The sequence below is a fragment of the Aquila chrysaetos genome, chromosome 5 (assembly GCF_900496995.4).
Source record: "Aquila chrysaetos chrysaetos chromosome 5, bAquChr1.4, whole genome shotgun sequence".
NCBI lineage: Eukaryota > Metazoa > Chordata > Aves > Accipitriformes > Accipitridae > Aquila > Aquila chrysaetos.
Genome location: NC_044008.1, coordinates 44386865 through 44402478, shown reverse-complemented (window position 1 = coordinate 44402478; position 15614 = coordinate 44386865). Strand labels below are relative to the sequence as shown.

Below are 15614 nucleotides of genomic sequence, written 5' to 3'. Positions count from 1 at the left end.
GCAGCCTCCCCCTCCTCCCTCCCTCCCCGCGCCTGCAGCGGGGAGAGGAGGCGGCGGCGGCGGCCGCCCCTCTCCTGCCCCGCCGGCCGCTGCCCTCCGGCCGGGGGCGCGCGGGTCGCCCCGGGCGGCAGGGCAGCTCCTCCTCCTCCTTCTCCATGCGCCGCGGCTGCCCGCCGCCCCGCAGCGCCCGCGCCCGGCTGCCGCCCGGCGGAGCGCGCCCTCCCCGCCGGGCGCGGGGCGGGGGCAGGAGGAGGCGGTGCCGGCCGGCCGCGCCGTGAGGGGCCCGGCGGAGGAATGCCGGTGGGCGGCGGCGGGACGGCGCGGCCCCCCGGCGGGGCGCGCCCCCTCAGCCCCACCGCGCTGTCCCGCAGCCTGTCCCGTTTGCGGGAGCACCGCGCCCGCTCGCGGGCCATGCTGGCCCTGGGGGTCACGCAGATGGCGCTCGGCTGCCTCATCGTGGCCGTCAGCTTCGCCGCCTTGGCGCTCACCACCTCGGCCCGGGTCCGCCACTCCTGCCCCTTCTGGGCCGGCTTCTCGGTGAGTCAGGGGGCGCGCGGGGGGGGGGGGGGAGGCGCAGCCTCGCAGCCCCCGCAGCCGCTCGACGGGGCCAGCGGTCGCTGCGGGGCCGCCGGCAGCGCCTCAGGGCCGCGGGTCCGCGCCGACAGGTGGGACGCGGGCGGGGGCGGCGGCGCTTTCGGGCCTCGTCCCGCGCCCCCCCCCCCCCCCTCCCCGGGCGGCGCTGAGGAGCGCGGACCGGCGGGCGAGGCTCCTTCCCCGCTCCCCCGCGCCTGGGCGCGGGGCCGCCCGGCAGCGGGGTGAGAGAGCCCCGTCGGGATGCCCCCTGTTCGCTACGGCTCTGGCGCTTCTCCGCGCCGGCCGCTCTCGGAGCCCGGCAGCGGTGGGACGGCGCTTCGTTGCCGCCTTTAGAAGGGTTAGGCGGGGTGGTTTGGCGTTTTATCGACGGCGTCGGATGAAAGTTGGGATAACAAATTAACCTTTGGCGTTGCCTCAGCGGTCGGTATCTGTTTCGCGGGCTGCTGTCGCTGTCCCTAGCGTCCTTCGTACCGGCTCCGGCTTCCGCGCCGTCTGAGGGCTCACCTTGAGGTACGGCCGTTCGTCGAGGTCTCGGCGCGGGGTTGCGCTCGGATGCAGATTGAGCCACGAGTTACGTTGGGGTGAAGGTAATAAAACGAGATGAGCACAGCAGGCGCGGGTTTTAAGATACACGCGCAGCGTGGAAGACCTCTCTGCTGAGTAGAGCGTGAGTGCGCCAGGAGGGCTAGAAAGGCCTGCGGCTTGGGGGCACCCAAAGGTCCAGCCACGAGAGAGCCTGAGGTGAGCCCCTTGGGAGAGGCTGTTGGTCCCACGAGACTGGGTATCTGAGTGAAAAGCTCGTTTGTTCTGAACACCTATGCCCAAAACTGGGTCCTCCTGACTCCTTTGTGATTTTCTTGTTGGCTTTCTATTGTGTCCTATTAAAAAAAAAAAAAAAAATGATCCTCTTTACTCAGGTGGTCTCACTTAATGCTGATTATCAGTGTTTGCACCTGTGTACGGATACAATGCACACACGTGTGCATTAGTATAATACTGGTTTACGAAAGTTTCTCTCATAAGCAGTGAAATGGGACTTGACAGTTACAAAGAATTAGATGCTTCTGAGGGCACTAGTAGCTGTGTTATTGGTGAAGATTTGCTCCATTTAATTTAACACGTAATTGGTTTCAAGTATGTCTTTTCAGCTCTTTTAATGGACCAGAGAGTTTTCAACTTTAAAAGTGCTTGTTAGAAATGAGAACTGTTAGGCAAATTATTTGGGTTATTCGGTTTTGAGCACGTGGTAGAAATGGTGTAATTTTAAAAATAACTGTTTAATACGCTCTTATGCAGCATGTTACTCTAATTTTTTTGAGTCCTTCAGAGCAGAAGCGTAGTTTTGGATTAATTATTTAGATATTTTTCTTGATTTTGCTGGGACTTTTTGTAATCTTGAAAAGAAACATCAGTTTACACTAGTAGCCTTGATATTGTAATAATCATTCTTTTGAGTTTGAACCTCTGCAAGCTAATATGCAACTATTTGTTGTGATGAGGTGTGAATTTTAAAGTAAGAATCTGGCTGCTTACACATTAACGTGCTACTAAAACAGTACAGCTTAGGCAGACTTGGTTTCTTATCTTGACAGACCAAGCAGGAATGTACACAACTGATTGTGTATTCCAGTAAGCACAACTTTTTCAATAACGCCTTTTTTTCCCCAGCTCCTGTAATCTTTGTGAAAAGAGACTTTTGGGGGTTATCGGCATCCTCTAAGATATGCTGTTTTTCTGATTGCGGACCCCTTCTACTCTTTTCTCTGTGCAATGTAACCCATAGAAAAGTATGTTTTCCAATTAGTCTTCGTGAATGTTACTTGCTTGTCATAGAGAAGAAAGCCATGATTCCAGCCTGTGGTGTGAACTGGTAGAAGGCACAGGGAAAGCATTGCAAGACTGTTGACTAGAAGGCCTTATTGTCCTGTGTTATCAGAATGAGGCAGGTATACATTGTGTCCTAAATGAAGAACTTTTTGAAAAAATAATTCTACCTTATAAATGATCTATTGGAGCATGAGAATAACCATACTTTCCTCCTAATCTCCTTATCTCTTAAGTCTCAAAAATAAGGTAAAAATAGAGCAGTTTTCAAGTATGGTGACCCCTAAAGAAATTTTTGAGGCCAATAGAGCAGTTTTCAAGTATGGTGACCCCTAAAGAAATTTTTGAGGCCAAGTTGGTTGCTTATAGAGCCTTTTCTAAAAGCCTGTTGAGGTATTTAGTGAGTTCAGCAAAAACTAGGTATACTGTCACTCAGAGCTGAAAAATATTTCTGTGGAAGAGTGAACGTTTTTAGCTTGCTTTTGGAAAATACAATTAAAGAAATAACTAAAGGTGAATTAAGTAGCATGGGAGAGAAATAATGGAAGTATCCTTTCTCTCTTGGTGCCAAAATCAGGCATAAATATTCACTCCCTTCAAACTACTTCCCCACCCCACCGCCTTGGAAATAAATAACTGAGTTGCTTGATGGTCAAGTAGCAGTTCTAAACCTTATTTTTTTTAGGGTGTGTGTGATATACTGTGGTTTTTACTCATTAGAAATGTACATGGTAAAACAGAGTAGTCTTGGCGTTAGCACTTTCAGCATTTTTTGACACCAACTGCCCTGTCAATGTAAGCGAAGGCTGCAAAAATTTGCTAAGAATCTTTTAAATGTTTTTGAAAATGATTTCCCAGCGTTTGTAACATTCTAGCTGATTAAAAAAGAAAAAAGAGCGGGCTGCATATTACATTCCTCACAGAAAATTCTCTAATCAAATGCAAGGAAAGGTTCTGATTTCTCGCTTTCTTTTTGGAATCAAATCAAGTGACTGTACCAGCGAGAGCTTATTTAAAGAACAAGGCACCATCGTTTCCATAAAACTCTGAAGAATTCAGAGTTTATTTAAGCATCATCCCATAAATTAAACCATTTTGCTTTATGTTATCTTTTATAGCATCATATTAGGAAGAGAAAAAAATATTTTCATATATTTCGTATTAAGACATTTCAAGGTAGTTAATGAGAGTCAAACTCCCACTGAGCAAAAGGGAATTTGGGGCTTAGATGGGGAGGCACTGGTTGATTCTCTGCATAGGCAGAAATCATTGGCAAGGTCTTACAAACTGTGTGGTGAAATGCTAGGCAGTTTGTTCCCATTGCAGTCTTTTATTCAGGAGAATGGCAATTTCATCTTCATGTTTTCTTGGTTGGGTAAAAGCATACGTAAGGTGTATGAATGTGTCTTTGATCCTTCGAAGAAACGATTCTTAGCCTCATTTTGATCAGGAAGAATAGGTCTCAAAGTTAGGCTGTTCTGGTAGATCACTGAAACTTCCACAAAAGTATAAGCAGCGACAATGTTCTTTGTCTCTCCTGTAGGTCCATAGCTGCTTGAATATGAGAAAATATTTCTTCAATCTTTGCTCTTTAGAATCCAAAACGTACACCAATTTGTAGTTTACAGGCTTTGTACGTGCCCACATTGATTGTACTGCTTCAGCTACATGCATTTAATGTTTATGGCTACTGTATGGGTGTTGGGACACTAGCAAACCATAGGCCTGGTAGCTATGTTAGCGTGACTACAAAAGCAAATCTTGCTCTCTGTAGGCATTTCTTGAAATTATTTAGAAGTTGGCGAGGTTTACCCCCCCTGCCCTGCCTTGATCCCAGCATTCTGAGAAAATTACCAGCCTCAGAGACTATAGTTATCTCTAGTATAGGAAAGCATTAATGAAGTTGTAAGTTAAATCATGAGATTACCCAGGTTTCTGAAATCATACCATGGTGCTAGAAATCTTAAAAGAACATACACCAGAGTAGAAGCTATCTCTTCTCTTATATATAGTTATTTGATAATGGTTGTATTCTTGTGTAGAAGCTTGTTGGTGGAAGAACTTGTGCTGCCTCTCCTTTCTATTAAGTTTTTTCTCAATTCTGCCTCTTTTCATCCATATCCCACGTTCAAAACAGATAAAGTCCTCTTGTTTAAAAGCAGCTTTCTTACAGTATGCCTTCAAGGTTCGTGACATACGTGCTTTTTTGTGTTCTTTGAAAAGGAAAACAGATATATAGGGAGATTGTCAAGGTGAACTCAGACCCAGCTTCTCTGTCATGGAAAATGTGAAATACATTATATACTTGTCTACGTTATTAACTGAGAAAGCTGAGTGTAGAGCCTTTTCTGTGTTCTTCAATGACTTTGTACAAAATAGGTTTAAATCCTTCAGATGATGCATAGAGGAGTTAACTTTCAAAAGCTTCTACTAGTCTGTCACCCTGACTGTTCCTCATATGCAGCAGGTTGTTCTTGCATGTTCCTATGCAGAATCACCGTGGAAGTGAAGGAGAGATTACAAGAAAGATGAATTGTTAGCAACTGTGTGTTTATCTCCTCTTCTTCATTTCAGGTACAGATTTTTTTTCCTTCCTCCTTTCCCCATTTTCTTTCCCTTTGGTGGTTTTCCATTATTGCTTGTGGATAGTCAGGTGAAATAAAGGAGGTAGTAGAGTGATGGTATTTGTAGCTCGGAGGAATGAGCTTTAGTTTGTATGAAAAACCTGTTGCCAACAGAGAGTCTGTTACTGTGAAAGTAGAGCTAAGCTGTTTGAGAGAAAGTAAACTTTCTGCTAGTATTGAGTGATATATATTGTATGTACTGAACTTGTAAAGTCTGCCAACACATATAATTTATTTGTCTTGGAGCTGATCATCTCTCATCTAGGACTTGAATGTTAGCTTTCTTGTCCACCTGCTGTAGGTATAAATGCAACTCTAGCATGGATTTCAAGTAGTTTTGATCAAAATGTCCCTTGCAACTCTGAGTGTGCCATGTGCTTCTCTATCAGAGTATATAGTATGGGTTGCTTGTTTTGAGTACCCTGGTTATCACACACAACTTGAGTGCTTAATCTACAACCTTCTTAAATGAAACTCAGTTTTTCTAGAATTTGCATAAATCATCAGAAACATTCCTGAACATCTGTTGTAACCACAGAGATGTCATTAGCTGTCTGGGTGTCTTCGTTTTGCCTGGGATAGAGTTAATTTTCTTCCTAGTAGCTGGTATAGTGTTATGTTTTGGATTTAGTATGAGAAGAATGTTGGTAACACACTCATGTTTTCAGTTGTTGCTAAGTAGTGTTTAGACTAAGTCAAGGATTTTTTAGCTTCTGATGCCCAGCCAGCAAGAAGGCTGGAGGGGCATGAGAAGTTGGGATGGGACACAGCCAGGGCAGCTGACCTAAAGTGGGTAATGGGGTATTTCATACTGTGTGACATCATGCCCAGTATTTAAACTGGGGGAAGGCTGGCTGGGGGCCGCTGCTCAGGAACTAACTGGGCATCAGTCAGTGAGTGGTGAGCAATTGCATTGTGCATCAGTTGTTTTGTATATTCCAATCCTTTTATTATTGTTATTGTCATTTTATTATTGTTATTATTATCATTATTATTTTCTTCCTCTCTGTCCTGTTAAACTGTTCTTATCTCAACCCACAAGTTTTACCTTTTTTTTTTTTTTTTTTTTTTCCCTGATTCTCTCTCCCATCCCACTGCGGGGGGGGGGTAGTGAGTAGGCGGCTGCGTGGTGCTTAGTTGCTGGCTGGGGTTAAACCACGACAGTGGGTAAGATTATCTGACCAGATCCGTTCTCTGTAAATGATTTTTCTAATGGCAGATTTCAAAGCTGTGGCCTCCATGACCATGATGATTAGTTTATTGTGGACAATTTCTTATTCTGTCAAGTTTGCTACTGGTTCAGACAATGTTCTCTATCTGGAAATACTCAAATTCTTGCAGGCTTCTTTTTGAAGTAGTTGGTGTTGCTGTTTTGGGAATTGAATGGGTAAATTTCTGCACTGAAAAAGTTTTCCTCTTCAGGAGACTTATCAGACCTCTGATGCAGATTATCAAATAGAGTTGGATCCAGGGAGCAAATGGAACTGATTTCCATATGTGGTTGTTGAAGATCTTATGTCAGTCCTGAAAGACGATGCATCCTACACACTATAGAACAGTTATCTCGATGTTCCTTTCTTCAGATTGATGAAATTTAGAAGACCAGGAAATGGATCACCTCAGAAATCCTACAAGCAATTTGTTAACCTGTCTTTTGCCTATTCACAGTCTCCTTTCCAATAAATGAGTGACTACTGGATCTGGCTAACAATTCATGGTAGGTTTTAGCCAGTGTGGTAGTCACAAAATAAGAGCAGCTAGATTGGATGACAAATTTGAGAAAGTAGTACTAAATCCTCACTTAAGAATTGCAATATGCCATAACATTTTTAGTTACCTGTAGTGGAACCTCCAGTTATATATACTTGTCAAAGAATTACGCTAACTTTGATTCTTTGAGACTTTGTCTGTTACTGCCTCCTGCTGTGTCCCTTAGCCCATCATCCCTGTTTTCTCTGACTCTACTACTTAGGTTGGATTTACTAACACCTTAGGCATGCTTTTCCTTTCCTTTGCAAGTTTGTCAGGGCTTTGAAATGTGAGCAAGCTGCGGAAGGAAGTCAACTATCTGGAACTTTGTGTTTCGGGAAGCCTGCTAGGCATGTCTGTTGCTGGTACATTGTAAAAAATTATTGGTCTCACCTGCATAGGCTTGCCTCTCGCCTTCATAAAATTCACGAAGATTGTGACATGTCTTGTCTAGGTAATTGATCATTATTATTTTTCTTAGCATTCTAATTTGTACATCATGACAAATATTGTGTGACAGACAAAAAACCCCAACAAGGCTGTTACAACCTGTTATTAGATGCCAGTTAAAACCTGTGGTGGTGGTGTCCAAGAAGGGATCACGTGCATCATGTAATCATAAGGAATGAGAAGCCTTGGTTACATTCTCTGTAATTTCTGGAGTCCACGGTTAAGGCAGGGCTTTGGAACAGTGGATTCATGGGTGAAAATGTTGTTTCCATATCCAGATGGAATGATAGCAAATTAGACAGCTGGAAAGAGGAACAATTTGAAAGAATTAGAAAGAAAACAGTGTTACTTTTTTATTCTTTTAAGTATACATGGTAAAATGGTTATTTGTAACTTCCTGAGGATTTGGGGCCAAGTGTGACCTTGAGATTTCTTGTCTTCAGTGCACTGGAAAATAGCACTCATGGAAGCCACCATTATTTGCTTCATGAGGCAAATCAGCTTTGCTTCTGAGTATATTCTGTTGCCTAAGCCCTGTGGGGCTGAGAAGCACTTGATCATGCAAATTAATTTTAAAACTTCCTGTGTTACAGGAAGGAATAATAGAAGAAGATGCCCCATTATGATGGGGAGGGGGTGCGTGTGTGTGTCCAATCTGTACGGAAGAAATAGCATAAATTTTTTTTTTCCTCCTGTATTGTTATAAATTACCTGTGTTCTGAAGTCTTTATTTTTCTGTAGGCAGCCAGACTGCAGAATAAAAATACTACGTTTTGAGTCAGTCTTTTACTGTTGTGAGCATAAGATATGGTTTTATTTTTTAATTTGTAGTAAAAAGATGGGTGTATGTCTCAGTCTCTTTAGGAATTAAATATTTTTCCTGAATTGTGGTTGTCCTTTCCAGACGTTCTTTTATGCTGGAAATGTATGAGCATTTGCTGTAAAGACAGTAAATACTGCCCTGGAACTTATAACAACTAGATGGGTGGAACAGTTACAGTCTACTGAGAAACTTAAGAATAGATAAGTAGCTTAGTTGAAATGGGAATTTCCAAGGTCAATTATCCAGTCATTAGCAGCTGCTGAACTTATTACACCTTCATTTTAGTTGTATGTTGCTACTTATTGAAGGAATGAGTTGTGAATTACCATGCTTAATTGGCTATTCTTTCACAATTCATTTTTGTGCTCACTCCTGTGCCTTCTGGAATCAAAGGGCAGAATAGATAATGGGAATCTAAGGTGTGAACTGCCTGAAAACATGTAACTTAGAGGAGTATAACTATTTCGGTGGCATATTTAAAGAAAGATGACTCTTCTAGAAGCAGAATATGGTGTGGTCATTACCTCTTCTCTATGGGAGTAACCACACTGCTTTAAAGGAATACTATGCAAAAGTGACAAAGCTAGGGAATTTCTAATTGAGCAGTATTTATACATTTAGAGCATCATAACTTATGTGCATGTGCAGGCAATATTTTAAGAGCCAAATGCCCCAAAGCTAAGCCTTCCCTCTTTGGCAAAGTCACAGAATCACAGTCTCTGTCCCATAACTAGGGGCTACAATCTGGTTTTGTAAGAGCAGTGTGTTCGTAATTCCTTTGAAAGTACCTGCTCATGCTGTTTGAAACCTCACTCCTCTCCCCAGTGTAATTTATCATTGTCATTTTTGGTAGTCTGTGGATACGTCCATATCAGTGTTTTAGTTCTGATCATGTATGTGCTCCCACTCACTGTTCATTCACATTGTGGAGCATTCTCAGAGCACACAAACTTGATTCATGGGAGATAAAATGAAACCAAAAGATGCGCTTTAAGAGCATAGAAAAGGCAATCTCACTGCTAGTAGGTATTAAGTCTTGGGTCCAGACTACAGCTTGTCTGAAGTAGTCACCCATCCAGTATGTGTATAGTGTAGATGCTCTGTTCTTAAGAATTAATTCTTTTGCAAACAGATTTGCTCCTGTGCCATTTACTCTTTGCTAATTCAGGTAGAATCTGTAAGGCCAATCTGAAAACTCCTGCATTGTGCAGAGGATGTGAACTCCTTACAAATTACTGGTAATCCTTTCTATGGGCAGAATTTTACTCTGTACTGGTTACATCTACATTAGTAATTTGATACAGGTCTGCAGAGTGAAATAGCCAGTTCTGAGGACTAGGTGCCAGCGCTCCGTGTGTGTTGCTTTTGAGTAACTTGAGTATTTTGAGTACTTTTGAGCTAAGTTGCAGTAATGAGAAATACTCTGAATTAATGCTGCATCACTTGCAATGAGACATTGTTTTCGATAGATAGTGATTCAAAAAAAGGAATAATTTTACAATATTCTAACAAGTATAGACTTGCTTGCTATTGTTATGGTATCCAGATAAAAATGACAAAATGTAAGCACTTTGAAGAATATGTATTTTTTGCTTGGAGGAGGCAAACTGAATGTAACTTGGATTTCTGATCTTTACAACAGATTGGTTTAAATATGGATAGTTGTGACACTTACAAGTTTAAACTTTTGTGTCTAATTTATGAATTAAGAGTTGCTAACTTTGCAAGCTTGCTTTCAGTTTCGAATATGAACTTTCTTACTTTCTAGATGCCATCATCATGAGTAACTTACGTTCTGCAGAACAAGCAAATAATGTCCTCGTTGATAACTATACAGTTTTGTTATTCCTGTCACCTATAAAGAGTCCATCTCAGCAGAATTATTTTCATGTGAAGGATGTAATTTACTTATGAGATTGTTTTTGCTACTGTTTGTAGCAGAAAAGAGCATGGCTTAATCTGAAGATTTTTAGATAAGCCTTCAGTGCCAGGGGAGATAAAACTAGGTGTTTTTAAACTGAACACACTTAATCCAGAGGCACTGAGAAACAATAAACTAGTAGCTTTATAATGTCACTTTTACATTTGCTTTTCAGAGAAGAAACTTGTTTTCATCTAGGTGGAAATTGTGAATGCAGCTATTTTTAAGATTTGTGGTAGATTTTTGGCCTGCTACAGAAAGTAAGACTGCTCTTTAGTTTAAAAAAAAAAATCAAGACAAAAAGTATTATTTGAGCATTCATAGTAAAGAGCTAATGGACAATGTCATTGGTCAATAATAAACACAAGTAATTATCTCACTATTATGCCTTCTAGTGATTGTGGGTCTAGCAGAAAAGTTAAACTGAATGGTATTCTTTTGTTATAGCAGTGAAAGCATTTGTTGATCAATGGTATTAAATAGGAGGTTTTCAATTTCTGATTGTAAATAATCAAGAACTTTCTAAGACATACTCCATAAAATAGTGCTGTGAACATGTGGTTAGCATACTGACTGCTATGTTATCCTGAAAATAACATTGGTAGAAAGTGGTTTTGTCACATATTGGAAGTAGCTATGGTACAAACAAATTTTATCTTTCCAGAGGCTAAATCCAAAACCTTTTGAAAACTTGTGAAAAATTGGGCTAAAAAAATGAAATTCTGCATTTCTACACAGCTTGGAGTGTAGGGGTTCATGGGTCATGTGGGGTGAAGGAGGCAAAGGCTCAAGTCCTGTGTTTGTGTTGGTGTCAAGAGAACTCAATCTGTTTTACAGGTCCCAGGGGATCTGGACTGCCTAGCTACTGTCTTGACTCTTTACATTTCCCCCCTTAAATAGAAATTTTCCTGGGGGGAAAAGACCACTTATGCATTCTTGTGGTAAGTTTCAGTTTTGATGTTCATGATCTTAAAGTAAAAAATAAATTTAGAAAACTCCTAATGAAAGTATGGGATCTTCAGATGAAGAGTAGCTGAGCCCCCTCTTGCTTGCTTATACAGACATGTTGGCAGCTGAGAAGTGCATGTTTTGCTTCTGAAAGATTATTGTATCTATTGCAAATGGTAATAATCAGGAAAGAGTAATGATCAGCCTGCCTGTCTCTTAAACCAAATGGATGCCTTTGTACTGCTTTCTGCCTTTACAGTTGCTTTCTGAAAGAGCAATGTTAGTTCAAGATGTGTTAGATTTCAATTTTTTGTTTTGCAGTAGTTTTAAAGAGAATTTCATGTGAAGTACATTTTCATTACATGTAAAGAGCAAAAGGGGTGTCCTGGTTTTGGCTGAGATAGAGTTAATTTTCCTTCTAGTAGCTGGTATAGTGTTGGATTCAGTATGAGAAGAATGTTGATAATACATTGATGTTTGCAGTTGTTGCTAAGTGATGTTTAGACTAAGTCAAGGGTTCTTCAGCTTCTCATGCCCAGCCAGCAAGAAGGCTGGAGGGGCACAAGAAGTTGGGAGGGGACACAGCCAGGGCACCTGACCCAAACTGGCCAAAGGGGTATTCCGTACCATGTGACGTCATGCCCGGTATATAAACTGGGGGGAGAGTTGGCGGGGGGGCGGATCACTGCTTGGGAACCAACTGGGTATCAGTCAGCGGGTGGTAAGAATTGCATTGTGCGTCACTTGTTTTGTATATTCCAATTCTTTTATTATTTTTATTGTCATTATTATTATTACTACTACTACTATTATTATTACTATTATTTTCTTCCTTTCTGTCCTATTAAACTGTTCTTATCTCAACCCATGAGTTTTACTTTTTTTTTCCTATTCTCTCCCCCACCCCACTGGGTGAGTGAGTGGCTGTGTGGCGCTTAGTTGCTGGCTGGGGTTAAACCACAACAAGGGGGCATTAAAGAAGAATATTTCTCAGAGTTTTAGTTGCAAGTATTTACTTATAAAGGATACTTGAAAAAAGTTGTCTTACGGAATTGAGGTTTATTTAAATACATTTGAATGGTATAAATAATTTTCATGCTTAAAATAACATATTAAAACCAGAAAAAAGCAAACAACAAAACAACAATGGTGGGGGGGGGAGAAAGAAAAAATACATGTGAAATAACAAGCTCATGCCATTGAGTCCACATTATTGCTGTGTCTGTACATATAGGAATCTCTTACAGCTGGACCACATGGTGTCTCTGGTGCATCTCTGACACTTCTACCACAGAACCTCCTGCATGGTACAGAGGGAGAGAATAGTGAAGACAAGACTGGAAGAGAGGACAGATGGGGTGGCAGGTGCACTTTCTCTCCCTGATAAATTGTACAGATTGGGCAAAATTTAACAACTTTTCCATGTTGCCTTTTATGCATGAAGGTAGGAATTGTACCAGCAATGGTTGTCCTTTCAGCAGGATGTTAATATTCTTGCTATGGTAGGTAAGAATCAGATTTAATATATAGGCTTAAGTCCTTCATATACCCAATTTTTCATGCTTGTTCTGGTAGAAGAGGAGAAATTAGCCTTTTTAAAGAGTTCTTGAAAGACATACCTCTTGTCCTATTTATACTTGTGTAACAAGGATTATTCTGGGCCTAAAGAATTTAGGAAGTAATTTAAGAATTAATTCCTTACCACCCCTTAAAAATTTCCCTTCCTTCCTGTTGTGATTTAACCCAGCGAACAACTGGGCACCACACAGCTGCTTGCTCACTCCTCCCCTCTCCCAGTGGGATGGGGGAGAGAATTGGGGGGGCAGAAATAAAACTCGTGGATTGAGAACAATTTAATAACTAAAGTAAAATAAAATATAACAATAATAGTAATTAAAAGGAATATAACAAAAAAAAAAAAAAAGGAGAGAAATAAAACCCAAGAAAAGACAAGTGATGCACAGTGCAGTTGCTCACCACCTACTGACTGATGCCCAAGCAGCGATTCACCCTTTCCTGGCCAACACCCCCCAGTTTATATACTGAGCATGACATTCTATGTTGTGGAATATCCCTCTGGCTAGTCGGGTCAGCTGTCCTGGCTATGCTCCCTCCCAGCGTCTTGTACACCTGCTTGCTGGCATAGCATGGGAAACTGAAAAATCCTTAACTTGGGACAAGTGCTACTTGGCAACAACTAAAACATCAGTGTGTTATCAACATTATTCTCACACTAAATCCAGAATACACTGTACCAGCTGCTAAGAGGAAAATTAACTCTATCCCAGCCGAGACCAGGACACTTCTCATGAAATCAGGTCATAGATTTGAAATAAAGCTTCACCATCAGACCATACTTTGAGATCCTTTGAAATATCATTACAGTGTGCAGTAACTAGCAACAACACTAAAGTATTAGTATCTGCTTCTGAAATTCGTGTTTATTCAGTAAATGTTTTCTTAGCTGCCTAAGTGGTCTAAATAGTCAATGCAGCTTTTCCTCTGAGCTTTTAAAAAACTCGCACTGTGATTTGACAGACTAATTTCTGTTGGTACATAATATTTGCCCTTTGAGTGGAAAGGAACCTTTACTGTAAAAGCAATCATGATAGTACAAACAATAAAGGGTTATACGGATAATAAGTATAACCAATATCAGAATGGCATTTTGCTGTCCACCAGAGACCATGCACTCAATTTCCTTAACACAGACCATGTGCTTATCTTCCTTAACCTAAGCTACTGTGAATCAAATGTCTGAAAGCCTGAATATCAAACCAGCTATTAGGAAAAGTCATCCCCAGTGACAATACCTGTCAGTTCTAGATGAGGATTGTCTGAAGTGTTCAATCATATCCTTCATTGGTTTGTGAATCTAAAGTAATTGGAAGGAAGGTAGGAGGAAGTAAAACCATTTTCTATTTCTGACATTGAACCTTCCTCTGAAGCAGTACACTTTTTGCTTGTGGAACTATAATTCATCGTTAGACAAGCTGTAGATGTCCTTCCACTTGACAGTTCCTTCTTGTGTCCTGACAGTTTAAAAGCTTGCCTTAAAGTATTAATTGTTTGGTGTTGGCTTGAGGTTTTGCCTGGATCAGCTGTTTTGGTTCCAAAACTACACAATTAACTCACATTTTCTGGTTAATTAACCTATTTTGAAAAATAGAGAAGATATGAAGTAATGGGCAAAAGTTTGAGTGTCACAGTTACTTTTCAATTTTTAATGTTTCTGGAACAAACAATTTTTTTATTTTTGGAGGGTGGTTATTTTTTGATATTCTGAAAATTTCTTCCCTTCATCCATGTCTGTTATGAAACAAGATATGTCTATAAAGAAGTGTTTTTTTTTTTATGAGTTTTTCCCATATAAAAATAAGTCTACCTGTGCTTAACTCTACAGCTCCTGGAAGATAAGAATTAATTAGGGTTTTTGTTTATAGGTAGGTATATTTAGAAACTGTATGAAAGTTCCCAAACAATGTATTTCCTTGTATCTACTGCAGTTGGCTTAATCAGGAAGAAGAATCTGATACCAAACTGAATGCTCTAGTAAAATGTAGTAATGGGCTGTAGCCCAAATTCTTGAAAATTAGCTCATTTAGAAATCGGAGCAATATTTTAAGTAATATTTACCTAATTCAGAAAGGTCTAGAAATACTTTTGGTATCTTCCTTCAGTATGTTAACCATATAACATCAAAGATATTAAACAAAGAAATTTTTACTTCCTTTGCCTGCAGGATGAGTGCTTCAGGATCAGGTATTTCAGACAGATAATTTAGGCTGTTATTGATGTAATTCTTCTGTAGAGTTTAAGAAGATAGACAGCAACAAAGTTAGGACTATATTTTTGCAATAAGATTTTGGGTAAAACATAGAATACAACACCAAAACTGTGACCTGTTTTAGTCATTCAGCCAGTAAGTTAAATCTTTAAGCAAGGTGTCATCAGGCAGGCAGTTAAGCAGGCAAAAATATAAGCAACATCTCACAAGTCACCAGCTCTGCAAAAGTGAGTCTTATAGTCTTACCTGTTAGAAAGTAGACGTTCAACCATGGATCTGTTTCCATTGTTATTATTTAAGAGTAACCAGAGCTAGGTTCTGTGTTTTAGAGTTATATTAAATCCTACCTTACAGGCATCCTACAGGATGAAACAAAGCAGATAGATGTGAAGTTCTGACTAACAGCATAGACCATAGAAAATGCTGAAGGTGAACAGGATGTAAAAAGCTTATACTTAAAAATAATACGATGCTTTGTGAAGTGTTGTGTTTTCTGAAAGCAGAAAATTCAACAGTCAGTGTAATTATATTTGTTAGATGCCCGCAAGGAGCCTGCAGGTTAACAATAATGCACAGTGATTATATTTATCAGTAGGCTCTTGTGGAAGTGAGAGGTTTGATGGTATAAATACATATAATGATACTTTAGATGAAGTAAAAAATACTTTTTGAGGAGATCAGCCTGAAAAAGATGAAAAGTGATTTTATAATTTTATATAGGTTTGCAAAAAAAGGATTCCATTCTTTTCCAATTAAATTACCAAGGAATAGGCTGAAAAAGAAAAGGTAGGCTTGTATATTAGAAAAAGTGGGGTCTCTAGCATGAAAAAGGATACCTCATGTAGCTATTTTAGAACGTAAAGTTATAGTTGGATGAAGTGTGGTTTACTGGAT

At 40.6% G+C, this 15614-nt stretch overlaps 1 protein-coding gene across 7 annotated transcripts in view; it reads left to right on the top strand.

The window, feature by feature from the left end:
* Positions 1-265: 265 nt before the first annotated feature.
* FAM189A1 (family with sequence similarity 189 member A1) overlaps positions 266-15614 on the top strand; it is a 180077-nt gene continuing 164728 nt past the window's right edge. For 5 of the 7 annotated variants that reach the window (XR_003923596.2, XR_003923595.2, XR_003923594.2 and 2 more), the window contains exon 1: positions 266-537. Coding sequence is in view for 3 of the 7 variants with exons in the window: in XM_030015729.2 (XP_029871589.1) it covers positions 295-537 (243 nt within the window). In the remaining 4 variants the exon portion in view is untranslated. The remainder of the gene's footprint in view (positions 538-15614) is intronic. The other 2 variants (XM_030015730.2, XM_030015728.2) reach the window with 1 other exon arrangement.